The 26,709-nt window shown below is 35.9% G+C and overlaps 1 protein-coding gene and 1 pseudogene across 4 annotated transcripts in view; one reads left to right on the top strand and one right to left on the bottom strand.

The window, feature by feature from the left end:
• The window catches only part of BBS9 (Bardet-Biedl syndrome 9), a 591,858-nt gene that overhangs the window by 341,747 nt on the left and 223,402 nt on the right, over positions 1 to 26,709 (bottom strand). For all 4 annotated transcript variants that reach the window (XM_058296789.2, XM_071215094.1, XM_071215092.1 and 1 more), the window contains 2 exons: positions 6,901 to 7,082; positions 2,258 to 2,334 (listed from right to left, as the gene is read on the bottom strand). In XM_058296789.2, the coding sequence (XP_058152772.1) occupies positions 2,258 to 2,334; positions 6,901 to 7,082 (259 nt within the window). The remainder of the gene's footprint in view (positions 1 to 2,257; positions 2,335 to 6,900; positions 7,083 to 26,709) is intronic.
• LOC101440278 (E3 ubiquitin-protein ligase Mdm2 pseudogene) lies at positions 22,418 to 23,829 on the top strand (annotated as a pseudogene).

The following is a 26,709-nucleotide window of genomic DNA, read 5'->3' on the forward strand; positions in this document are numbered from 1 at the left end:
CAAGTAGTAATATATTTTCTAATAATACCCATAAGAATTCCCAGGGAACAATTAAGATCATAATGTCTCTGTCCAACCAGTGAATCAGTTATACCATGCTTCAATTTAATCTATTTGGATTTTTTTTTAAGAAAAACTAAGCCACTTCTAAGCAATGGGGATCACTATGATGTAATGGGTATCACCAGAAATAAGAGATGGGCAATTCATATCTTATTTATGACTCCATAGAAAACCATATTTGAATCTGATCCAGCTTCTTACTCAGGAAGATGGGATAGCAATGCCTGGCTCCTTTACAAAAGACCCCATTCTATTACAAATTATATTTTTTGAGATGTGTGCTTTCATAATAACAATTCAAAATAAAATATTAAGATAGGTTTTTTGCTCTAGTATTACATAAAATCTAGGAAATATTTTAAATTTGAATATCTACAGATCTAGAAGAGAAACTAACATCTCCTCCTTTGCTCTTTTCAGTCCATGTCTAAACACCTAGATACATCAAGGGCAACAGTTTTTTGGGAACATAAAATTATAGCCAGAGAAAAATGGCTCTAAAAAAGCTACACCTACACCACCACCCCCACCACCCCCACCACCACTACTACATCATGCCATCTTAGCCACAGAAATCGTTGAGCTAATGTTGCCCAGTGGGATGAAGACTGTACTCACAAGAAATCTCTTAAGAAGGAAAAACTGTAAGATAGAAGGAAAATGAGGCTGGAAAGATACCTATTTGAAAGGAAACAGCACTCACTTCACCAACAGGGAAATACACATTACAATACAGTGCTGCAACATAAGGCCCTTTCATACAAAGACCAAAAGCTGCTAAGAACAGAAAGGGAATTTCTCATTTCAAATAGCTTATGTTTAAGAGAACCTAGAAAAAATTATATAAGGTGCCCAAAGGAAAAAAAAGAATCATTTCCAAGGCAAGAAAATATGTGTACATTTGTCAAAAATGTTCCACTCAGACTACACCCTTTAGGTAGAGTGAGAAATGGTGCTGAATAGCCAATGTTTAAAACAGTGCCTCCTCTATGTGACTCACTAGGTGAATGTTTCTTTCATATATAGTCCTATATTTTTCTAAGTGTACCAGTACAATTTACTATGCTATGGCAATGGTAACATGACTTTTACCACAACTTGGGCTAGCTGTTTATAGTAAGACTAATCTTTGAAAAATCAAGACAACCACTTATTATATTATGGTCCTGTGCCCAAATATTGAAGTCCTGTTCCAGGCTGAATTATATATGAACTCCAAATACAATAACACCAGTGAATTCAAACACTTGCCTAAATTGACCAACTTTTGGTAGAGTCACAGATAAACAATAGATTCTGCCCAAATTGCAGGTTGTAAGAAATAACCAGTCAGAACTTAACAAGTGGCTACAAAAGAATAAACAAGGAAATGATATGATATAACCAACAACAGTGCTCTTTTCATCCTTCTTGTTTCTCGGTTTTATTCCTTCATTCATATAACAAACATACATTGAGCACCTACTATGTGACAGGCACTGATAACATGGCAGTGAACAAGATACCTCCATAGGTGGTGGTAATGATGATAATGATAATGTTGGAAAAAGTTAAATGTAATTTTACTATGATGATAAGGATTATTAATTATCACAACAATTCAACAAAGTTGATTCTATTGTTATTTCCATTTTATAGATGAGAAAACTGACATTAAGAAAGTTAAGTAACTTGTCTTGAGCCACACAATAGAAGTGAGGGAAAAAATAATTCCTAGACCAACTATCTACTCTTCAACTAACCCTACCACCACCAACACAATATATTAAAGGTATAATTTATCAAGCACTGAGCTAAGACTTTCATAAACACTACTTCACTGAACCTTCAAAACAAACCTTGTAGGGTCAAGTATTACGCTTCAGGATTAGAAGTAGTTCAAGGCTCTGGTACTGAGAAAGTTAGGGGGGGAAGTGCTAGAGCAAAATAGGATCAAAACAAGGGCAAGGACTCCTTCTGTGAGTCCCCTCACATTTTTGTGTTCTACTCATAAACAGAAATCCTGCCCAAGGGGCTCCTTACTGGCATCAAGAGGTCAGAAATGTTTTTATCTGGAAAGTAACAAAGGCTAAAGTTTGTTATCCTCACTGAAGTTTCTACTTGGAGGACCAAAATTTAAACTGATACCTTTGATTCCCATTTATCAGAGCCTACCACTATCATAAACCCCTTTAAAATTTGCAAATTTACATACAGGAACTGAATCAAAGTTAGGCAAGACCATGGCAGAAACAGTCAAGTCATCTTCTCTCTCAGTCATGGGCCAAATACCTGTAATTAGAAACAAAATTTTTTTTCCTATTTTTTTGTCTTTATTTTTTTTTTAATATTACATTCAAAAAATATGAGGTCCCCATATACCCCCCACTCCCCTCACCCCACTCCTCCCCCCATAGCAACATTCTCCTCCATCATCATGAGACATTCATTGCATTTGGTGAATACATCTCTGAGCACCGCTGCATCTCTTGGTCAATGGTCCACATCATAACCCACACTCTCCCCTGTTCCATCCAGTGGGGGCCATGGGAGGACATATAATGTCCAGTAATTGTCCCTGCAGCACCACCCAGGACAACTCCAAGTCCCGAAAACACCTCCACATCTCATCTCTTCCTCCCATTACCCACACCCAGCAGCCACCACGGCCACTTTCTCCACACCAATGCCACATTTTCTTTTATTACTAATCACTATAGTTCATGAATAGAAAAAAATATTTTTAATTAATCATAAAGTAAAACCTGCTATATGTCATTTTTTAAGTTTTGCCTAAAACATATATCAACAATGCCACAGATATACAGGTTGAAACAACTAATGCAGAATTAGAAGCTTGATGTTAATTCTTTTCCTCAATAACACTGTAAAGAAAAATTATCTTTTTCCAAAGATACTACCTAAGATGTGACCAGGGCCTGTCCAGTCATGGGGAGGAGTAATGCCCTCTCCTTAATATTGGTGGAAGCCAAACCGGAGCAACTCCTTTGAAAGCAATTTGGCCATAACTTTAAAATATGACCTAACAATTCCACTCCCAAGAATTTATCCTATCTATTAATAAGGAATTGGTTAAATAAAAAGTATTGCATAAATACTATGCAATAGTCCAAAGATATAAGTAAGAGTGCTGTCAATCTTTATACACTGATATGGAAAAGAACTCCAAGATACGCCTATTAATTTAAAAAGAAAGATATAGAATAATGTGCCTAATATGCACATATTCATATAAAATCAATTACATAAACATGAAAAATTTCTAGAAGAATATATAAAAATTCTTGATAGGGGTTACCTTTAAGGAGCAACTCTATATTCTTGGGTTGAAAGAAGATTTGCTTTGTATTGTTTACCCTTTCAGTATTCTTTGAATTATCTTTACTACATGAATGTACTATTTTCACTATTTTAATAATGCTTATACAGCATAATATATTATGAACAAGTGACAGAGATCCTAATTAAAAAAGAAAAAAATAATATTTTGCATATATATACAGATGTACACATGACAGACTAATGGCTGCCTACCCAATAGTCATTTTTCCTTTCATCTCCTTTAATTGGCAGAGCCCTAATTTTTTTTAGGCATTCACTTTCATCTTAGGGAAAGTCACCTCTCCTGGGCACCATAGGAGAGTCTCAGTTGGTCAAATCCAGTCATGGTGATTCCATTCCCCTAACCCACTTATTGTTTTAAATGAGCATTTGACTTAATACAGGCAAACGAGATGTTAAGAGAAAGTGGGTGTGGGGAGGGGAAGGGTACATGCTCTGCAAAAGCTTTACCTCTCTAAGAACAAGGGAGACTGGAAAAAAATACCCCTCTTCTTCCCTGGAAATCATCATATCTGCGCATAATGCCAGAAACTATTCACTGAGGAAAACACAGAAAGCACCAGAATGTCAATACCTGAATTAGCGGTCTCACAAAGAGAAGCATCACCTAAAACTGCCATCAAGCATCCCCACCAATACTGGAAGATTCGGAAAGGGAATTTCTATAGCTCCATAAAGAAGAATGCAAATGCCTGCTTATTACCTTCCCAATAACCATTCTTCAACTATTCTTTACTAAAAGTACCCCAATTGTATCCTGAGCAATAAAGTACTCAACAACTACACTTAATTTTTCAACTTGGAGTGGCCAGTGAGATGTGAGTGGAAGTTTTTCAGGGTGTGGCTTTCAGCAGAGCTCCTTAAGAGGGCTGACTCAGTAAAAGATGTGAAGGCAGGAGCTCCAGAAGCCATAGTGGAATAAGAGATGACCCTGAGAAAGAAGGATTTGGAGTGTGAACTTCAGCCATAGTGAACTGTGACACTGCCAAACCAACCCCTAGACTGTCCACCTCTGGACTTCTTACATATAAGGAAAAAAATGAACCTCTCTGTTGTTTAAGCTACAGTATTTGGGTATTCTGTTTTATGCAGCTAAACACAATCCTAAATGACACAACTTCCAACAAGGTTTCCAAGTATAAATGTTTCTAGTATTCAAACGCGAGAGATAACTTTGTTATCCCAGACAATATTAGAAATAAGACTTTGATTTATGTATCCCATTTCTTACTGCTCTCTCTCCCTTCTTGAAGACACCACTATGTTGAAGTCTATCTCAATGCTGCAAACATTCCTTCATACCCACACCAAGTAGAACATGACCAACTGCCTAAATCATAAAGAAACTCCATCTTCGAAAGTACCTACAAGCAGATGTCACTGACTACTGGTACAAAGATGCTAGGCAGGATTCACACTAATGAGTTGAATATGAAAAGCTTCAGAATCCATAAGCCATACAGAAATTACTATATTTTCATGCTTATAACATACATTCCTCATATAACTTACACTCATAAAATCAGCTTCAAAAAATTTTTATTACAGTAGATAATGTACACCATGTGTACAACAAAATGTACTCATTAAAGTGGCTTTAGATTCTGCTGCAACTCTTGTTTTGAGGGGAAAAAAACTATAAGTACTGAATATAACCCCCAAGACAACTTTTTTCTCAAGTTAAAGCAACTGTTCTAAAAATAAGTGACATTTACATGAATAATTAGGTCATCGAAAAGTTCAGTTTTACTTCTTATAATCTCTAATGAAATAATTTGTTATTTTTATATAATCACAGGTATTTTCATAAACAAACTTATCAAAGTTTAATTAGGATACAAAATACTAACTCTATTCCATATCTAGAAATAAAATATTTTTAAAGAATTTCTTCTTTAAAAGTTTCTCTTTTCTTCTTTTTCAGGAATAAAATCAAATGATGGTAGCATGGAAGAGGCAGGGAACATTAATTGAAATTTGAAGTTATATAAATAATGAACTCTGCACCCAAGTTTGTGGATACATCCCTAGGTTCATTAGCAGTTATTTCAAGGATCAAGGTAATGACAAGTAAAACAGCCTAAAGTTTCTCACCCAAGGGCATTGCTATGGCCAACAAGAAATAACTTTTAGCTGTAAGGGATTTTCTGAGAAATTTTACATACAACTGAGTGTTAATCAGAATATCATTAGCACATTGTTTATGGGAAGGGAAAAATCTCAAGACAAAATCTGGAGTAAGAAGCTACAATAAATTTATTTCATGAACTCTGGAAAATGTATGATTCATATATATGTGCCCCTGCTCCCCAATTACCTTTTTAAGTAATAAAATGAGACATAATTTCATTAACCCCAAAAACACTATCACAAAAATGGGAAAAAGTCTGTATATTGCAATATGATCCATCAAATTTTCACCATTCTCTATTAGACGTAGAAGTGATGACAACAAATATGTTTTTAAGTAACTGGAGGTACTTAAAAGTTTCACTGGTTTACTTTCAAAACTTTCTAAAAGAATGTGTGAAGTCAAAGGATAATATTTTTATTTTAATATTCATATTTTTAAAATATACTATCTAAATTTCTCAGGATCAGACAAATACAATCTTGGTAATGTAGACTTACACATAAATCCAGTAAAGTGACTGGATCAGGATTAAGACTGACTACATTGCTTTGGTTGGCTTTTGATGCTGTGCTTCTTTTATTATTCCTACTTGTTTTAACATTTTTTCATGCAAAAGTAGTCCATATATTTTCTCACTAAAAAAATACTTTTACCTGACCCTGAAATGGGAACTTAACGTGATACTCTATATATGTCCAACTCAAACTCTAGGACTGGTGTTTTGTTTCTTCTTTTAATTTACAATAAAATTATACCCTTGTGAATCTCAAAGTAAGATAATATTGAGTTATTCAAACTCAGGAACTGAAAATATCATCAGCCTCTGAGTCATTAGACATCACGATACCACAAGGTATACTCCATTCGGATGGCTAATTAACTGCAAACATAAATTATATCACTAAACAGAAAATGACTACATTTTTAGTAGCAAAGTGATAATTCATGTATAGCTTTGGTTTCTTTTTCAAAGAAGCAACTGAAATTTTTTCAGGGATATTAGAAGTCAAGAAATGACCAGTCTAAACTTTAATGCTTTCCTGAAGGCTCTACAACACTACCCAAAGAAGTACTAGCTTCTTTCTTTAGAGTTTAAAGAAAACTACTGGGTAGCTCTTTCCCTGAAACAAATTCATGAAAACAATATCTTAATGGGACATATTTTTTAAGAAATTATAACATATAAAGTAAGTACAAATACCTGGTGTGCTAAAGAGCAACAGTTTTTACAATGTGACTTCAACCTCCTGGAGGAAATAAAACTAATATGTACAAAATCTTATCCATAAGCAAGAAGATCATATGACTTTTATACTGAATACTGATAAAAATCAGATAATAATAAGCCTCAAATAAGATACCTTGTGTTTTGTTCACATCTTTGATGATTTTCTGAAGTTCTTTCAATTCTATATCAAGTTCATCATAGTTTAGCTCTCTAGATTCAACTTTTGGAGCTTGGAACAGAGAAGGGTCTGTCCCCAAGTAGGAACACTGCAAGTGACCATCATCACTCAGAGTGACTATAACTCCCTTTAAATTGCTACAAAAAAAGAAGAGAAAATGAGACACAATTAAAATTTGAGGTAGATTTAGTCTTGACCAACTATACTTTTACTCAATTCAGTTTCAACATAGCATTAAGAAAATCACTGCATATTTTTTTCTAAAGCTGTACTTCAAAGACTCAATTCAAATATTTCAAACGATTTATATTTATAAAACTACTCCCAATGTTAAGCTTCATTATGGAAGGAGAAAGCCTTAATTATTAAAACAGCTGCTATTCACTGGGACCTGACTAGCACAAATACTGCTCTAATAGCTTTTCAAGTACTGTATCATTTAATCCTCACTCCAACTACCACTTGGTAGATTCATAATACACTTGTGGAGCTGCAATGGTTCAAGAAATGGGGCCGGGCTACTGACTGCATGAAGGCAGTGGTGAAGCACACGAGTTAAACACAGGAAGATGCAAGGAAGGGAATGCCACAGAGGGTTAGTGGAGAAGCCCTGGGAGGCTCTGGAAAGAACTCTGCCCCCAACTCTTTCCTCATCCTTTTCTCTCTCTCTCTCTCGATTTGTTACTCAAGCTTGCCCTCCTTGCCCAGTTCATCCAGCAATGACTACTTCACACACCATCCAACTAAAGTAGGCTTCTTGTTTGTCCTCTCTCTCTTCACTCTGAGACAGAAATATCACCTCCTCAATCTTAAAGTTCAATTTGGTTAAGGGTAGAGAAGATACCACCATTGCTCAAACTTCTCACAAGCTGGCTGCCATTGTCGACTTCACCATCTTCCTCAAGCATAACATTCCTATACACACCCTCTCCAGGCCTTAAGACTATCAGTATCATGTAACCCTCTGCTGTAATTTCAGAGAAATAAAACCTAGACTGAAACCACTGTTTCAACAGCTAAAGAACTACAGTAGGACTCAGGGACTTGGATTCTAACTCTGACCCTACTCTTCTTTAGCTGAATCAATTTGGAAAACTCTTTCTAAATGTTTTAGCTCTAAAATAAAAGGGTAAGACTAGATAATCTACAACGATCCTTTTGTTTTAAGAACTGGCTGTCATCTATCTCAGAAAATAAATACTCCCAAACTGTTTTATTTTCCTAAAACAAAGGTGAAAAGTGATCCCATGGGACCTCTGAACTTGACCCTTTCTTTGCAGAAACTGATGTGACATATGGCTATGGAAATCCTAACTTCCGGCTCTAACAATCCAATTTCTAGAATGCAAACCTTCCCCTCTGAGTTGTAAGGGTATACTATAGTCTTCTCCATTCCACTCAGCCCTACCAAGATCTGTGTCCTAAGGAAACTCCAGAGCATGAAAAAGTAGATCTTTGGCTGGCTTCCTAAAGAACGTGAGAATCATCAGTTCTTTGAATCCAGAAGGCTAATTCCATTTCATCTTTGCCCTTTCAGTGGTCCACATTACAGGAGGCCTGGCATGCCCCTATTTGGACTTTGCGATGAGACAGCTTGTTACTGAATCAGTTTTGTTCTTCTATTTTGGATAGCAGATAACAAAAATTTAGATACATGGAATTTATCTAAACATTTAAGTTTCTAAGTTCAGATAGCAAGAGTTTAGACAGAGGGGATATATGTGTTTCTTCAGACTCACAAAAACTTTTTATTGGTGCTCGAGGTGTCAAAACAGAAAAGGAAAGAACTGAGTCTTCCCTCACTGAAAGAACTCACCAAATGTCACCAGAATTTCTTGACAGTTAATGTAATTTCAAAGTTCAAATAAGTTACTTTTCTCATATCAGTGGTATCAGAGCCATTGTATATTACGTAGATAAAACAGCAGAAATTTAGACCATAGATTAATTCATTTAACATTATATATTATTTATTCCACAGGAGCACTAAGCTAGCTCTAAAAACTCTACATCAGTGAAATTTCTATTTAAAACACTTAAGCTGGGAAAGGGACTTGAATGAGGCCTTAAGTAAGTATTGTCACCACTTGACATCTTAACACAAAGTACATATTTAAAAATATAGATATTGCTCTAAAGTTAAACTCAATTTAAGTATAAAGAAAAAAAAGACATACAAAATTTATCAAGTTTGTTAAAATGTCTTTCTAATTGAACTCCTTATTTAACAATACTGTCCACATGAATTAATGTGTAAGGTTCTGTGAATGATACAATTTCATTCTGGAAGGAACCATCATTGAAATCTGGCATTGTAAATCCTATTACTCCCATTTTTAAAGTAGAGTTAACACTGCCTAAATTAAGGTCTTGATGTTATTACTGGATCCTTGAAGCACTTCAGAATAATGCCCTTTATGAAGAATCAAGGTCAAAGATGTTATATTTCTAGGACACAAAATTATGTTGTGATTTTAGCAATGGAGCATGAAATCAAATAATAGAGTTTGCTTAGGAAGATGAAAGTTATTGTTTCATCACTCAGTAAACATATCCCTGCCTTAACAATACATTAAACAAAATTCCAAATGTTTTTAAAAAGTCAAATTTAAAAATATGAAACTACAAAAATATTTATCCACGTCTTAGTTAGGAAGAACGTCTGCAGAAAGAAAGCAATAATGAAAACTACAAAGGAAAGGATATCTAAATTAAACAACATAAAAATCTTCAAATTGTTATTTGCTTAAGGAAACTACATAGTAAGAAGAACTAAAGGAGAAAAAACTGGAAAAACATTAGCAACCAATATAAAATACATAATTTTAGTTTGAGTTATATGGAGCTGCTTATATTTATCAGTTTTGAACTAATAAAAACAATTTTATGTGTTTTATATGGGAAGATTCTTATAAATCAATGAAAATAAGATATTTCAACAGAAAAAGGTCAAAGGACGTGTGCAGATAATTCATACACATAAATAATACAGCCAATATACAATACACATTAAAAAATTAAAAATCAAAGAAATGGATTTTTGAAAAAATAGAGTTGAAAAAATAAATATAATTTTTTTTAAAAGATTTCTTTATTTACTTATCTGCCCCCTCCCCTTTGCATTCGCTGTGTCCATTCACTGTGCATTCTTCTGTGTTTGCTTTGGCTTCTCATCTTCTCTTTAGGAGGCACCAGGAACCAATCCCAGGACCTTCTGATTTGGAAGAGAGGCACTCAATCGCCCGAGCCACCCTACCTTCCTGGTTGGTTGTGTCTCTCACTGTCTCTCCTCTGTGTCTCTTTGTTGTGTCATCTTGTTGCACCACCTCTCCGCACTGTGTGGGTCAGTTTGCTTTTACCAGGAGACCCCAGGTACTGAACCCAGGACCCTTCATAAGGTAAACAGGAGCCCAATCACTTGAGCCACATCCACTTGCCATAAATACAATATTAACATCTCAAATCAGCAAAAACTTGTTTTTAATAATAAGTCCTGCTATTAGAGAAGGTACATGGCTACAGAAACTCTCACAAAATTTTGGTTGGAATATAAGTTTGTTAAAATCATTTTGGAGAACACATTAGAAATATATTTCAAATGTCATAATATTTGTTCCCTTTTCCCTAGTAATCTACTACAATTATCAAGGCAATTTAGAAACAACCCAAATTACAAGAAAGGCGGAAACATTAAAATATGACATGCCATGGAATACCTATAATAGACTACTTAGAAACCAATGGAAATCATGATTACAAGTTATTTTATTATGTTTTATAGGTACAAAATATGATTTGAGGGAAAACATATAGATGTTCCATTTTATATCCCCAGAGACTGAATATGAATTAGCAGTTTAGATGTTAAACAATCTGGAATTCAAAACTTTTATCTCATTCCCTTTTTATACAAGGCCATAAAATGGAAAATTTGAATGTAAAGTATAGCTCACAATGGATAGAGAATGAACAGTCAGCCCAGTGGACCAGGATGGGAACATGAGTACTTGAACATGTATGGAAGCTGTTCATCATCATTCATCGAATATTCATTTATTGAACAACTACTACACAAAAGAAGCTACAAAGTCAAGATATGGTTCTCCCAATAAAAATTTAATAGAAAAACTCATTTTTTATAGCAATATAATGTGGCAGATACTATAGCACAGATAGGAAGAGAGTGCAGTGACTGCAGGAGAAAGCAGAGGGTTTCACAGAGCAGAGCAGAGGAGTTGGAAGCTGGATCATGACCTAGAAGTTGATCTTCAGAGATGGAAAGTAACAGGCAGACTGAGGACAAGGCACTCAAGCCTAGGTGAACTCATCCAGTCTCATGACCTTGAATACCTTTTTTGTCCTGGCTCCCACATTTGTATCCCCTGCCAGCCCTCTCTCCCAAAGCCAAGATGTGCACATCCAGCGGCCTACTTGATATCTCCACTTGGAAGTTCCAACAGTCATCAAAAGCTCACGATGGTGCAGCTGAACACTTGATATTGGCCCCACTCCAACTCAAATCTGCCCTGCAACAGTTTTTCCTATTCTGTTAATGGTACCTCCAGTTTTTCAATTGTTTAGGCAAAAAGAACTTTGGAGTCATCCTTGACATCTCTCTCTTCTTTTGCTCACTTTTCCACATATATTCCATCAGCAAACATTGCCAGCCCTACTTTCAAAGTAAGTTCAAAATTCTCACCAAATCCACTACTGCTTGCCTAGAACAAACTACCCTTATCTCTCCCCTGGATAACTGCTACTAACCAGTCTCCTGGCTTCTATCCTTATGTCTCTACACTAACTTCTCAATACAGCAGTGAGAATGTTCTTGACACTCTTTAGCTTACAATGCTCCCGTAGCTTCCATGGCACTCATAATAAAAACCCAAGTTCTTACAAGAGTCTTTAAAGCCCTAAACAATTGGCACCCGCCCGCCAAAACCCACACTTCATTTCCTATTATTCTCTACTTCACTCACTCTCTTCCAGCTACAGCTATCTTACAGTTAGTTACTTAAACATTCTAGTTCAGTGCTATTAAATGAAATAGATATGGGGAATAAGTGATTAGAAATTTTTATATCAATTAGACATTACTGTAATATCCAAGCATGGAACCAAGTAAGTTCATCACACTAAACACAGTATAGACCAGTTAGTCCAGTTATCATTGAACCTACAGAGTCACATGGCATGAGCCTCCTATCAATCAGCACCGTAGCATCATTTACGTGTTTATGAGGGATTGGAAATTTTTTTAAGAAGTCATTCACCACTAGCACACTCCTCTGTGGGACATTTACCTTTGCTGTTTTCTCTGTCTGGAACCCATGACACCCAAGAGGCTGGCTTCCTCTCTTCTCTCTTCCTTCATGTCTTCGCTTAAATGCCACCTTCTCAGTAAGGACTTATCTGACCACACTACCTAAAATTGCAACAATTCCCCCATCTTTTCTTTCCCTAACACTCTTTATCCTCCTCCTATATTATGTTTTTCCATAGCAGTGGGCTTATATACTATTTTGCTTATTGTTTAGTTTAGTTTATTTCTTTTTCCCACTAGAATATAAGTTCCACAGATTAGGGAATAATGTTATATTCATTTCTGGAAACCTAAAACAGTGCCTTGCACCTGGTAGGTGTTGAATACAGTTTGTTCACTGGATGAATGAATGAATGAATGAATGAGAGAATTTATTCTCAGAGTCTTTCACCAATTCCTTATATATTAGTTTAAAGCAATAAGATGAGTAATCCAAGTGCATCTGTAGTCTTCTTTTTCATAGCACAAGTTTAAAAAGGCCAGGCACATGAGAAGAAGACTTGTAGTTACCTATGATTTGATAAAAGGGAAATTGACTTAAATTCTGTGAACATTTATGAAGCACTCCCCAGGCATAGGATGACTGACTTAAAGACAAAATGGTTGTGATATATGTCATCCTAATGACAGGGCTGGTTCAGCTGAGCTAGTTGGCTGGGCAGGCATTCTCCGTCTTCAGAACCACTTGATATGTTTGCCTCTAAAAATTAAACATTTGTTCATAGAAAAAGCTTTCATTCCCTCCCAAGCTTTCATTCAACAAACGTTTATTAAGCACCTACAACATACCAGGTATTGTGTTAAGTGCTAGAGACTTATATAATTTAATAACATATACAGAGCCCCTACCCTAATACAATCAACATGCTAGACATGAAGACAGACACTAAACAACTAAGTAATTATTTAACATCGTTTTGATAAATGCTGCAAAAGAAGGTAGAGAGAAAAGAAAACTAGGTGGTGGTGATAGGGAGCTGAAGTGTTAGAGATGGTGGTCTGAAGAGACCTCACTGTGTAAAGAAATGACATTAAAGTGAAATATAAAGAATGAATGGAGAACTGGGAAGAAAGGGTACTGCAAAAAGAGGGCAAATGATGTGAAGAGTTTGTTCAAGACAAACAAGCATAGGTAAAGACTCTAGGGCAGGAGAAATAAGAAACACTCAGTGAAATTAAAAGGCCAGGGTGGCTGGAAGAAAGACAGTTCAAAGAGAGATTAGGTCAAGATGGGGCCAAAACATTACACAAGGTTAAATCTTGCAGATATTTCTAAGAGCAGAGCTGTTAAAAATAAATAAATATGTAAATAAACAAACTATTTGTTAAAGGTGGTAAATTTTATCTTAAAGTAATAAGGAATTACATAAGGTTTTAAGTATAGGGGTGAGACCTCACATGATCAGATTTATCTTTGACAAAGGTCTCTTCTGATTACAATTAAAGAGAACACTTTGAGGTGGGATTAATATAGTAAATTCAGGTGAGGAAAGATGGTGGCTGGGGCAAGGGTGATGAGAAAAGAATAAGGGGCAGACTCAAAACTTATTTAGGAAGTATAATTAAATGTAGAAAAGGATGTGGAGAGAGAGGAACGCTTATTCACTATTGGTGAGAATGTAGAATGGTACAGCCACTGTGGAGGATTGTTTGGCAGTTCCTAAGGAAACTGAGAATATGGACTTGTCATGTGACCCAGCAATACCATTACTAGGTATACCCAGAACAACTGAGAACAGTGACACAAACAGACATTTGCACACCGATGTTCACAGAGGCATTATTCACGATTGTCCAAAGTTGGAAACAACACAGGTGTCTATCAACCAATGAATGAAAAAACAAATTGTGGTATATACACACAATAGAATATTATGCAGAGATAAGAAAAATGAAGTCGTGAGGCATATGGATGAACCTGGAGCACATTATGTTCAGTAAAGCAAGCTGGACACAAAAGGACAAATACTGTATGATTGAGCTATTATGAATTAAATATATTGTGCAAACTCATGGAATTAATAATTAGAATACAGGTCACCAGAAAATAGAAGGAGAGTAGAGAATAGAAAGTTGAGGGTTAATCTGTGCAGAATTGGCTAAAAGGTTGTTTGTAAAATCTTTGAAAATGAATAGAAATGGTGAAAGCATATCATAGTATCTGTAGCTGGCAGAGCTATTATATAGGTATGAGAGTGGTTGAAAGAGAAAGTCTAAGGTCATGTATATTACTAGAGGGAAAGCTAAAAACTGTAACACAGAACTGTATAAAATAACAAAAGCTCAAGTAAAACATAAATATGGGTGTTATTGCATATATAAGACTGCTTTTACAAAACATAAATACAAATATACTAGACAGAAGGAAAAAGAACAGCAGCTATGTATGGCAGGAGACGCATTGAGAGACTGAGAAGTGATGAGTTTTGCTTGTTTGTTTATTATTATTATTATTATTGGAATAATGAAAGTGTTTTAAGAATGACTGAAGCTATGAATGCACAAACATGATTACACCAAATACCACAGATTATACACTTTGGATGGATTTATGCTTTATTAATATGTATCAATAAAATTGATTAGCTAAAAAAATAGAGTAAAAAAGTAAAATCATTTCATCAACTGTAACAACTGTAACAAAGGTACCACACCAGTGTAAAGTGTTACTAACGGAAAATCGCGTATGTGAGGGGAGTATGCAGGAACTTTGTATTTTCAGCATGATTTTTCTGTAAACCTACAACCTCTAATAAAAAATTTTAAAAACATATTTAAAAGGTAGAACCACATTATCTACTTTAGTCCAATCTCCCTAATAACCATATGAAGAAACGATACTGCCTTTACTTTACAAAGGAAAAGACTGAAACCCAGAAAACAGAAATTAATAGATTATGGTTGTCAGGAGGTAATAAACAAAGATGCATTGAGAGCCTGGCTTTCTGGCTTCAGATCTGAAAGCCTTTCCACTACCACATAGCTGCCCTCAGAAGACAGCAAATGACTCTTCATCCAAAATGATATTTTTAGGGTTTATGTATTCAGCAATTATAAAACGCTAAGGAACAGAACGATTTTATATTTAACTGACTTATATTTTTAAATAAACTAGAGACGTTTTCTTCATTATGTTTCTAAGCACAGTGCCTAAGTATTCAAATATCAACTATAAAAGTAAAAGAGAAAAGGAAAAAGACCAATTCTATATAAAATGTCAAGTGAATAATATTTGCCTTTAATCTAAAAGTTAAATATGAAACAATTATGGCTATTTCCCACATCTTGCTGAAATTAAATTAGCTGACACACCTGTTTGGAATTCAGTAACAAAGGTGAATTTCATAGCCATTTAGGAATTTCATATCTTCAGCAGGTTCTAACTTTGTACATTTAGAGAAAATTAAAAATCTCTTTTGGCAAGAATTATCAATTTTTAAGCTTATCTGGGCTATAAAATGGAATGACAGAATATCTACAGAATCTAACAGGGATATGGATTTATGATTAGTTCTTGTTGGAACAAGTATATCTTAAACAAAAAAGAAATAACTTTCATGTCAGAGGTACCTCAAATTTATAATTATTGTTCTTACTATATGAGCTTTGAATTCTTTAGTGCATTTATGAGACTAACACTAAAATAAAGTACAAAAAAAGGGGAGCATTATTTTGTTCTAGTGCCTTTTTTATTTACTCTTTTTTCTTTTTTTAACTTTTAAAGCAGTTTTATGGAGATATATTCACATACCATACAATCTATCCAAAGTGTATAATCAATGGCTTTTTGTGTAATCACAATGTTCTGCATTTATTTACTCTTCACCTCTCATTTCTCCACTACATTTTCATTTTCTCATCATTCATTCATCATTCATCAAATATTTTCATGTACCTGCTATATGCAGCATACCATTTGAAATGTTATATAACGCACACACAAAAAAATCAGAAATTAGCTCAAAGAAACTACAACCCAAGAAAAGAAAGAAACAAGCACCTTGATTAGTATAACATTGTGTAAAGACTTAAGTGCCATAAGACAAGAATAAAGTACTTTAGTATTCACTAGTAGGAATGTCATTTCTAGTCTGGCAACTCAATCTGTTCTTCAATAATGTGTCTGAAACCTAATGTAGCTCATATTCAATTCATAACCAAAAGTAAAGATGTCCACTGAACTTTGATGTTGGTTCATGCTCGATTTTTCCCAATACCTAAATGTTTTGAGTCTCCAAGTAGCAGCAGAAAAACAAAGTACATGATGCATACAGTGCCCCATTATCCCCCCCCCCATCCTTCCTCATGGCTCATTTGGATATGTGCTCTGGATGAAAGTGTTTCTTGCATGGTTTTTGTGACTAGTGTGCATTTTGCTCTTTTTCCTCAACTCTTCCTTCAACCTACCATTATCACCTTTCCATTGAAAAGTAAACTCCTATTTTATTATGATTGCTATTGGGGGTTGGTGTTTTGTTTTGTTTGCTTTTTTGGTACATCAATTACAAAGTGGTATGAATTTTGAGTGATCTGTACAAAAGTTTTTTTTCCTTAAAAGCCCTCTTACTAAAATTGTGGGAAGTGCACGATATGACTCAACTGATAGAGCGTCCATCTACCATATGGAGGGTCCAGGGTTCAATCCCCAGGGCCTCCTGACCCATGTGGTGAGCTGGTCCACACGCAGTACTGCCGGGTGCAAGGAGTGCTGTGCCATGCAGGGGCGCCCCCACATAGGGGTGCCCCACGTGCAAGGGGTGCGCCCTGCAAGGAGAACCACCCCACGGGAAAAAAGCGCAGCCTGCCCTGGAGTGGCACCACACACCGGAGAGCTGACACAACAAGAAGAAGCAACAAAACTGAGATGCAGTTTCCCAGTGCTGCCAGATAAAATTGTAATTAATTACACTATAGCACAATTTCCTGCAATATCTGAGCCTATGGCTTTAGATAATAGGTATGAAGAACATCCAGAACGATGGACATGAGAAAGAACAAAAGCATGAAGGGAAAAAAGTTTAGAATAAGAATGATAAAAATCAAGCAGCTTGGATACAACATGCAGAGGGTAAAAAAGAGGAATGGCATTGTTGGGAGTAAATACTAGAGGGCTGTAAAACAATCCAAAGATCTTGAACTTTATTCTACGTAATTGTGGAACCAGTGAAGGCCTTTGAGCAAGTAAGTGACATTAGCAAAAATATGCTTCAGAAAGATGCATCCTGGAAGGCTTAAAATTACCTTTAGATGCAACACAATCCCAAAGAAAATAACAGCAAGCGTTTTTTGAAAAAACTGATCATCTAATTTCCACAATTTATATAGAAGTGAGAGAAACCTAGAATAGGAAAACAATCTCGAAAAAAGAACAGAGATGGAAGGCTTTCACAATCTGACCTCAAGACTCACTAAAAAATCCACAGACTGAATTTTTATTCCTCAATGCCAGACACAATGACTTTCTCTATATGAAAATTTCCAAAAGAATTCATTCTGGGTTCATCATTACTTGTCATACTTCTTTATAAGCAAATATATAAACACTACAAAATTCCTCACATCAATCAATAATTATAGACAAATAAGTAAATGTACAACTTTTAAATTACCCATTAGTTAAAAATGAAACCCTTAAGATCAATATAGAATATAATGTAACTATTACAGTTATCTAATATCCCTTTCTTATTCTTTCTAATTATCAAATAATAAGGCAGTGCCAAAGGTGGGAAGATAGAATTTGCAGGTAGTAGCTTTAATCTAGCATTGAGCCTTCAACGTGTAAACGGCAAGAAAGCTGGTGTGTAGATATATTCTCTCCCACAAAAAAAGAAGTTGATTTTTCTGAAGTGAAAGTTAAAGGCAATGAATCTTTTTATCCAGAAATTAGATACTGAAGTCCTTCCCTGATGCGTGAGGGAAGACATGATTCTTTTTTTTTTTTTTTTTTGGTATTTTTTTTTTATTGACTTTGTAATAATATTACATTAAAAATATATATGTGAGGTCCCATTCAACCCCACCGCCCCCACCCCCCCTCTCCCCCCACCAACAACACTCGTTCCCATCATCATGACACATCCATTGGATTTGGTAAGTATATCTTTGGGCACCTCTGCACCTCATAGACAATGGTCCACATCATGGCCCATACTCTCCTCCATTCCATCCAGTGGGCCCTGTGAGGATTTACAATGTCTGGTGATTACCTCTGAAGCACCATCCAGGGCAGCTCCATGTCCCAAAGACGCCTCCACCTCTCATCTCTTCCTGCCTTTCCCCATACCCATCGTCCACCATGTCCACTTTTCCCAATCCAATGCCACTTCTTCTATGTGGACATTGGATTGGTTGTGTCCATTGCACCTCTATGTCAAGAGGAGGCTCAGATTCCACATGGATGCTGGATGCAATCCTCCCATTTTCAGTTGTAATCACTCTAGGCTCCATGGTGTGGTGGTTGTCCTTCTTCAACTCCATCTTAGCTGAGTGTGGTAAGTCCAATAGATCAGATTGTCGGTGCTGGAGTCTGTTGAGGCTCAGGACCTGGCTATCACATTGTCAGTCCAGAGATTCAAATCCCCTAAATATATCTTAAACCCCAACATTAACTGCACCTCCAGCACATTAGCATGAAAGTCTTATGAAGGGAGATCCCATCTGAGTCCAGATTCATCACACATAAACACCATTTCCAAAGAGGGGCCATCTGCCCTGGTAGTTAACCCCATCGGCCATGACCATAACTCCCATGGGTCTTTTAGCCCTCAAAGGAACCAATATCTGGGGGTTGTATCTGCTTTATCTGTTTCTCTGACTCTGCTCAGTTGTGCATGAGGGCAATCCTTCTGCCAGCCTCCAGACTCTTTTTTAGAAACTCGTAGCCATATAAACTCATTTCTCCTTTCCATTTCCCCCTTACTTTAGGAAGACATGATTCTTGGTCAGAATTTTTCAATGTATTAACCCCTTAGGTGGGATTAAATCAGGCATTATAGCAAACCAGTTGCATATTTTTAGTTTGTATTTATTGAAGAGTTACTTTTGCAATTTTTAAAAATAATTATTGGGGAGAGGGTGTAGCTTAGTTTGTTGAGTGCCTGCTTCCCATGTATGAGGTCCTGGGTTCAATCCTAAAAAATAAAAATTCTTTAAATCCTAAAAAATAAAAATTTAAAAAATTTAAAAAGTAATAATAATAAGTATGCCCCACTGGTATTTTCCTAGGACCATCTTTTAAGTAAAGTTTCATAGCAATACATTTTGATGTCTATGGTTCTCACTGAGTATAAAAATATAGAAGCCTTGAATCTAAATTTCCTAATTCCTAGTGAGGTATTTTTTGTCCACCATTCCATGTTGACCAATCAAAAATGGAAAATTTAAAACTATTTTTGAAAGTGCAATTTGAGGTTTGTCTAAATGACTTTCATTTATTATTGCTTTCCACCATTACCCTCAAAAATCAAGAGCTGGATTATTTAATGGGAGAGATGTGGTAATTAGAAAGTCCAAGAAAAGGACAAGTAAAACAGGGAAGCCAAGGCCAGTTTCCAAAGATATCAAAGTAGTAAGAACTCTGCAAAAAGCAGTTGTCATGGCAAATTACAGAAATTATAGAGGTTTTATAGGGAGACTGAACAAAACACCTTTTGTAGTAAAGAAATTCCTTGCATGAAGAACTCAAAGTTTAGCCTGGTCTTTTAAAACTCAGACTTACTAGAAAGTCAACATAAGACTACAAAATCTGAATAATTATGTTTATAAACTAAACAAGTAAATTGCTAACCAGAAAAGCAAGTGATCTAACTTTTAAAAGTGCCTATTTTGACCTCAAGAAGCAAAATATGTTAATAAAGATCCATCTGAACACCTTATTTCATAATTGAAAATAATATTTATTTAGCACCTACTATATTCAGGTACCACTCTAGATGCTTTCCCTCAAAGAACTAAAAGTATAGTGGGTGACACAGATACGTAAATCAAGCAAGAATGCTCTGATGGATGATGAACTTAAGCAAGGCAGTGACTATGGAAATAGAGAAAGAACACCAAAATAGGGTAGTTAAGGGAGAGAATGCTTCCTAGAGACAACACAAGCAGGAATTAGAGAGAGTAGGACATCCCAGTAAAGTGTTGTCAGACACACACAGAGCAGAGTACAGCACATTTAGGGAGGGACAAGTGTTTAAGGTGGAAGCTGTTCATTTAACTAATATCTGTTTTGTGCCAGGCACAGTTCTAAGAGGTGAGGACATCAGTGAAGAACTCGTACAAATCTCTGCCCTCAAGGAGGTCACATTCTAATGAGGAGAGAAAAACGATGAGCAAAAGAAATAAGTATATAGTACATTCAAAGGTGACAGATGCTAAGAGGGAAAATTAAGAGGTAAATGAAAACGCACAAAAGGTATAATTTTCGTAGATGTTAAAACTGGGGAGGACATCCCTGAAAAGTGGAACAGCATGAGCGTAAGAATTAAGGAGTTTCTATCAGCCAGAAAAGTCTTTTTCTCCCCAAAAGGACTCAAGTAGAAAAGTGGCTATTGGTAAAAATTATAGACAAGGGCTTTGATTGTCAGATAAAGAGTTGTAGCCTTTACCCCACAAGAAATGGGAAAACACTGAAAGATCCCAAAAACAAAGAAAAACAAAATATATTTCGATAGTCCCCCTCCACTTCCTCCACACTGCCTCCACACGTGGTATCTGACGTGTTGATCTTGCCCCCTTCTGTTCATTTATTCAAAAAGATGCACTGTACAACTACATGATACTATGTTAAATATGATGCTTTTAAAGGAACAATGCATTTAATGTCATAAATGTTGCAGGGGTGTGGATCATCTCCAACCACTAAGGAAGAAAGATGCACATATCTGACTGTAGATAACAAAAGGCACTATGTGCCAAGAAATAAAATGGATAAACAAAGTTCAGCAGTAATACAGAAAAGAATATGATAAAATGTTGACCTTGTGAAACCAAGAAAATCTTCACAGAAGGTGTGAACTTGGTCTTGGAAAACAAGTAGTATTTAACCAAAGAAAGATGAACAGAAGAAGGGTATTTCAGATAGAGAAGTGGCCCGAGCAGACGCTTGGAGTAACATAAGCAGAGGCAACTGCCTGTGATTGCAAAGGCAGTATGGCTAAAGCATTGATGAGAAACTTTTTTTTAATTGTGATAAAATATCACAATTACCAGTTTAAAATGTATAATTCAGTGGCATTTGGGTAATTTGCAAGGTAAATTGCCAACTATCTAGTTCCAGAATATTTTCAAAACCCCAAAAGGCCCATACCCAATACTCAGTCACTTCCCATTCTTCCCACACTCCACCCTTGGAACCCTACTTTCTGGCTCGACAGATTTGCCAATTCTGGACATTTCATATAAATGGTATCAGACAATATGTGGTGAGAAACATTTTTGCATGAAATTCAGGAGAAAAAACACAAATGTTTCATGCACACACTTTTTTTCTTTCAAAATTAAAATAACTTTATGTCCTATGAGGGAAGGAAAATGTACTTCTTACAATTTACTTTAATATTCTATGGAATGTCATACGGAATATGGGAAAAATAATTACCATTATTTATAAGCCACTGAAATATTAATAATAGACATCTTTTAGGAAAAAAGCAAGGTGACTTTCTAGCACATCATGCAGTAAGCAAGGTGGGTATGTAAGGTGAGCATAGGGAGCTAGGGATGAGGCTATAGAGGCAAATGGGCTACACTGTGACAGATCCTGAATGCTGAGAGCCCTCTGCCTTTTTCTTCATTAATTTATTTCATAAATAAGTATTGACCACCTGTTATGACATGGATGCTTTGCTATAAAACCACAAGAGGAATACAAAACCACCATGAAGGACTGAGTGCCACTCCTTTGGGGGCTTGTGTGTCCCTATGTGATTGGAAGGATAATGAGGCAATAAGTCAAGTGTGAGGAGCAGCCCTAAACCCTTCAACGGAGGTCTAGAGGCTTTTGCCACCAGGAGCCTCCTACTCCAGATGTAGCGCATTCAAACACTCCAGGGGCTTGTGCCACACACAGGGAATGCCGTGCGCCCCAGGAACAAAACAGAGGAGCCTCAAAAGACCCCTGCTCCCAGCGTGAAAAATCCCACATTGCAAATGTGCAATACCAACATGTCTGTATCTACTGATGGGCATCTCACAGACTCCTGCTTCAGAACAAGAGACCCTGGTTAGAATAAAGCTGTTGCTTTTATAGTTGTTAAAGTCTGTTGGTGCACAAAAAGACACACAATGAAAGAGGTTATATTTTTTATCTTGGCCAGTATATTATGGCCAAACAATTATATGATGAGAAGCAATAACATTGTATATTGTTCAAATGATCTTCTAGGGGATTTGTAAGGAGCGAAGTTCTCTGTGAAAGAACACTGGAAAACATATACAACGATTTACAGAAACTTGATAACAGTCAATCAGCAGGAAGCATCAGATTCAGGCACAACCGTGAGTGAAAAAAATGCCATCTTGAAGATCGCAGCGATCAAAAGGACCTGTACAAGAGCTGCAGGAAGAGAAATCTCCATTCACAAATTTGATTTCTAGACCAACTACCTCACCTAGAAGGAGAGCAATTAGTGAGACAGAAGAAAATTCAGATAAATTAGCTGTTGAATGACAAAGAACCAAAAGTCTAATAGCATTTCCTTTCCTTTGATGAAAGCCTTGCTCTATGTGTAGTAAAGGAGATTTGCGGTGAAAGAAGCAGTAGTAGTGCATCAACAGAGACTCCATTAAATCCGATCTTGATGTCGGTATAAGTGAACATTCTGGTGACTAGCTGTATCAGGATTCAGTTTCATATCAATTTACTGTAGATTTTGAAATTGAACCTCTCGATTCAGATTATAGCCTTAGTGAAGAAGGACAAGAACTCTCAGATGAAGATGATGAGGTATATCAAGCATCTTTGAAGAAGATCCTGGAATTTCCTTAGCTGACTATTGGAAGTATACTTCCTGCAATGAAATGAATCCACCCCTTCCACAGCATTGCAACAGATGTTGGGTCCTTTATGATGATTGGCTTCCTGCAGATAAAGGAAAGGATAAAGAGAACATACCTAATAGAGCCAAGCTAGAAAAACGCAAGACAAGTAAAAGAGGGTTTTGATGTTCCTGATTGCAGAAAAAAAAGACAATGAATGATTCTAAAGAGTCATGCATTGAGGAAAATGATAAAATCAAACAAGCCTTCCAATCCCAAGAAAGTGAGGACTATTCTCCATCATCAACTCCGAGTAGCATTATTTATAGACGTCAAGAAGATGTTAGAGAGTTTGAGAGGGAAGAAACACAAGATAAAGGAAGTGTGGGATCTAGTTTCCCCCTCAATGCCATCAAACCTTGTTCAGTTTGCTGAGGTCGACCTAAAAATGGCTGCTTCGTCCATGGCAAAACAGGACATCTTATGGCAGATTTTACCTGCACAAAGAGCTAAAAAAATGAAATAAGCCCTGTCCAGTATGTAGGCAAACAATTCAAATGATTGTGCTAATTTATTTTCCCTAGTTGACTTGTCTATAAAAGTAGAATTACCTATTTCTAACAATATAACCTTAAAAATTTAGACAGTTATTTTGGCAAAATGAAATTTATTTTTACTGTTTTATATAAATAAATATATATATCAAAGCAAGAGAGTTATCTCAGTCCATGTAGATTTCCTCTCCTTAGTGTAATTTACCTACTTGGGAAGGAATATTTGCTTCCTTTTAGGAAAACTTCACTTCTGTTTATATTTTGTATTTGGGATTTAATGTAATTTGAATCTACCCTCACATTTTAAATCACTTCCACTAATGAGAAGTATCTGATTTTTAAATAATAAGTAAGTAATTTAAATGTAACTTATTTTGTACTTTTCTTGTAAGGTGATAAAGTTTGTGAGAAAGATTTAATATTAAATTTTAGATACTCTTAAACCTTCTGATGCTTACTTTCTCTGATCTTTCAAAGCCTCTTAAAATACTCTTCACAGATTAAAAAAGAAATTATTTGGCTATGTAGAAATAAAAATGCACTACTTATTCTCCAGCCTCTTTGTAAGTAAGGGATAGGTGGTGATGATGTTGTCCATTGAGAAGTCTTTGAAAACATCCATCATTTACCCACAAGACAACTTTTTTAAAACTCTGTAGTAGAATCTGGAGTTGTGGGAACCCACTGTTTCTTTTAAGTGAGAAACAATTTAAGGCACTTTTAAGTACCTTCTTGGGCTGGGTTACACAGTCACTGTTAGTTGCCTAGGTCTCCGACCTTTACTTAAGGCCAGTTTTAGAAACCACTGAATTCAGAAAGATATAAACAGAGATTAAACAAAAGAAACACAAGATAAAGCTATTTTAAATATAGCTAGAAAGGTCAAATTTTCTCTAAATTATCCAGAAAATAGGCATCACTTTCCTTCAAGAATGATAGGGTCACAGGATTCTAAAATCTCTCTCCAACTGTGGAGAATAATGTATTGATTTATATTTACATATGAGTCTTCAGCAAAATAGCGTAAATAACCATACCTATAGACAAGAGGAATTGAATTTTGATTTAAAGACCCAAAGTTTTTCTCCTGGATATGAAAGGTTGAGGACAATAAAATCTACTGAACTTTGAGTTTAGAATCGAACTGAGGGATAATTTTACACAGCAACTTTATGTCTTTGTTACTAGCAGTAGATTGCTATAGACTTCAGAAAAATAAAACACACATGCACTCACAACTTACCCATGTATACATATGTAAATAGAAAACAAATGGCTGAAGGTATCAGTAATTGAGCCAGAGGTATTCCCAAATATAGTAAATCTTAATTAATTTGGAATTTATGATGTTTCAACTAGAACTAAGCAGAATAAACCCTTTCTAAGGAGATTTAGGATAAATGAGATCATTTAATGTACATTTAAAGTATATGTGGGCAGTGATTATGCTGCTTACAAAACAAATCTATGTGCAAATGGAATCTCATTCTAAATGCCTATGGATTACTAATGTACTCTTGATTGCCTAAATTTTTAGGTTTAGTATTAACATATTTACATACTGATTTACAAATAAACAATAAATGATTTTTAAAAATGCACAATGAAGGAGTTTACAATCTGGGAGAAAATTCTGTTATTTTGTGGCTTTGTGAGGATGGTGGCAATACATAATTCAATACCATATAACAGGAGTTAGCCACCTGTTTTTGGCCCATGAGCTGAGAATGATTTTTACATTTTTAAGTGGTAGAAAGAAAATCCAAAGAATATGTCATGACATATGAAAATTACGTGAAACTCAAATTTCAGTGTCCATAAATGAAATTTTATTAGAACACAGACACAATCATTCATTAATATGTTTCAATGGCTGCTTTTGTGCTCCAACAGCAGTGCTGGGTAGTTGGAGAGCACTCTCTTTACACAAGTGAGTAGCATGATTAGATGATGTTTTAGAAATGGAATCTTCCTTGAAATTCAAAGCTGACCATGTCACTCCCTTGATTAGCAACTGTTTTCCCATTTAAAAATCAAAATCCTGTAAACAAAACTATGATCAGGTCTCTGCTTACTTCATCAGCTGTCTCTAATCACTTCCTTTGTCCCTCTCTGTCCTCCAACCACACTAGCCCCTCTTTCAACTCTTAGAAATCATCATTCTCCATGACACCTTGACAGCTGGTATGCTCTTCCTCCCCTCCCCTTAAAAATGATCTTTGTCTAGTTCGGGCCTAATCCCATCCTTCAGATTTCAACTCAAAAGTCAAGAAAATTTCCGGAGTTTACAATCTAGGTCAGGTCCCCTGATAAATGCTCCCAAAGAGCCAGGTGCTTTTCCTTCATAGTATTTTTACTGTTGGAATGATAATATTTATTTAGAGACCATGACTGCTTTCCCCATAAATGTATCCCCAGGACCTAGCATCATGGTTAGCATAGAGAAGGAGGCTAAATAAAGACTGGCTGCATTAATTAAATGAAGAAAATCAGCTGGGAGGATTTTACAACGGTCTAGAAGGCAATCATTGACAGTCCCTATAGCTAGGGCAGGGTTTTTCAACCATAGTTGATATTTTGAGTCAAATAATTTTTTGCTACCCTGTGGCTAGGATGTTTAGCAGCATCCCAGGCCTGTAGCCACTAAACACCAGTAAAACATCCCCCCCTTTCACAGTTATGACAATCAAAAATGTCTCCAGATGTTGCTGAATGTCCCCTAGGGAACAAAATTGCTCCCAGTTGAGAATCACTAAGGTAGGGTGACCATGTGTCCTGATTTGCTCAAGACAGTTCCTGTTTATGCTTATTGTCCTAGTGAAATTATTAATAGCACTCCATTTCACTCTCAAAAGTATCTCAGTTTGGGTGATAAATGGTATTATCATCTTATCTATAGCCCATCTGGAT

This window comes from Dasypus novemcinctus, chromosome 5, assembly GCF_030445035.2.
Source record: "Dasypus novemcinctus isolate mDasNov1 chromosome 5, mDasNov1.1.hap2, whole genome shotgun sequence".
NCBI lineage: Eukaryota > Metazoa > Chordata > Mammalia > Cingulata > Dasypodidae > Dasypus > Dasypus novemcinctus.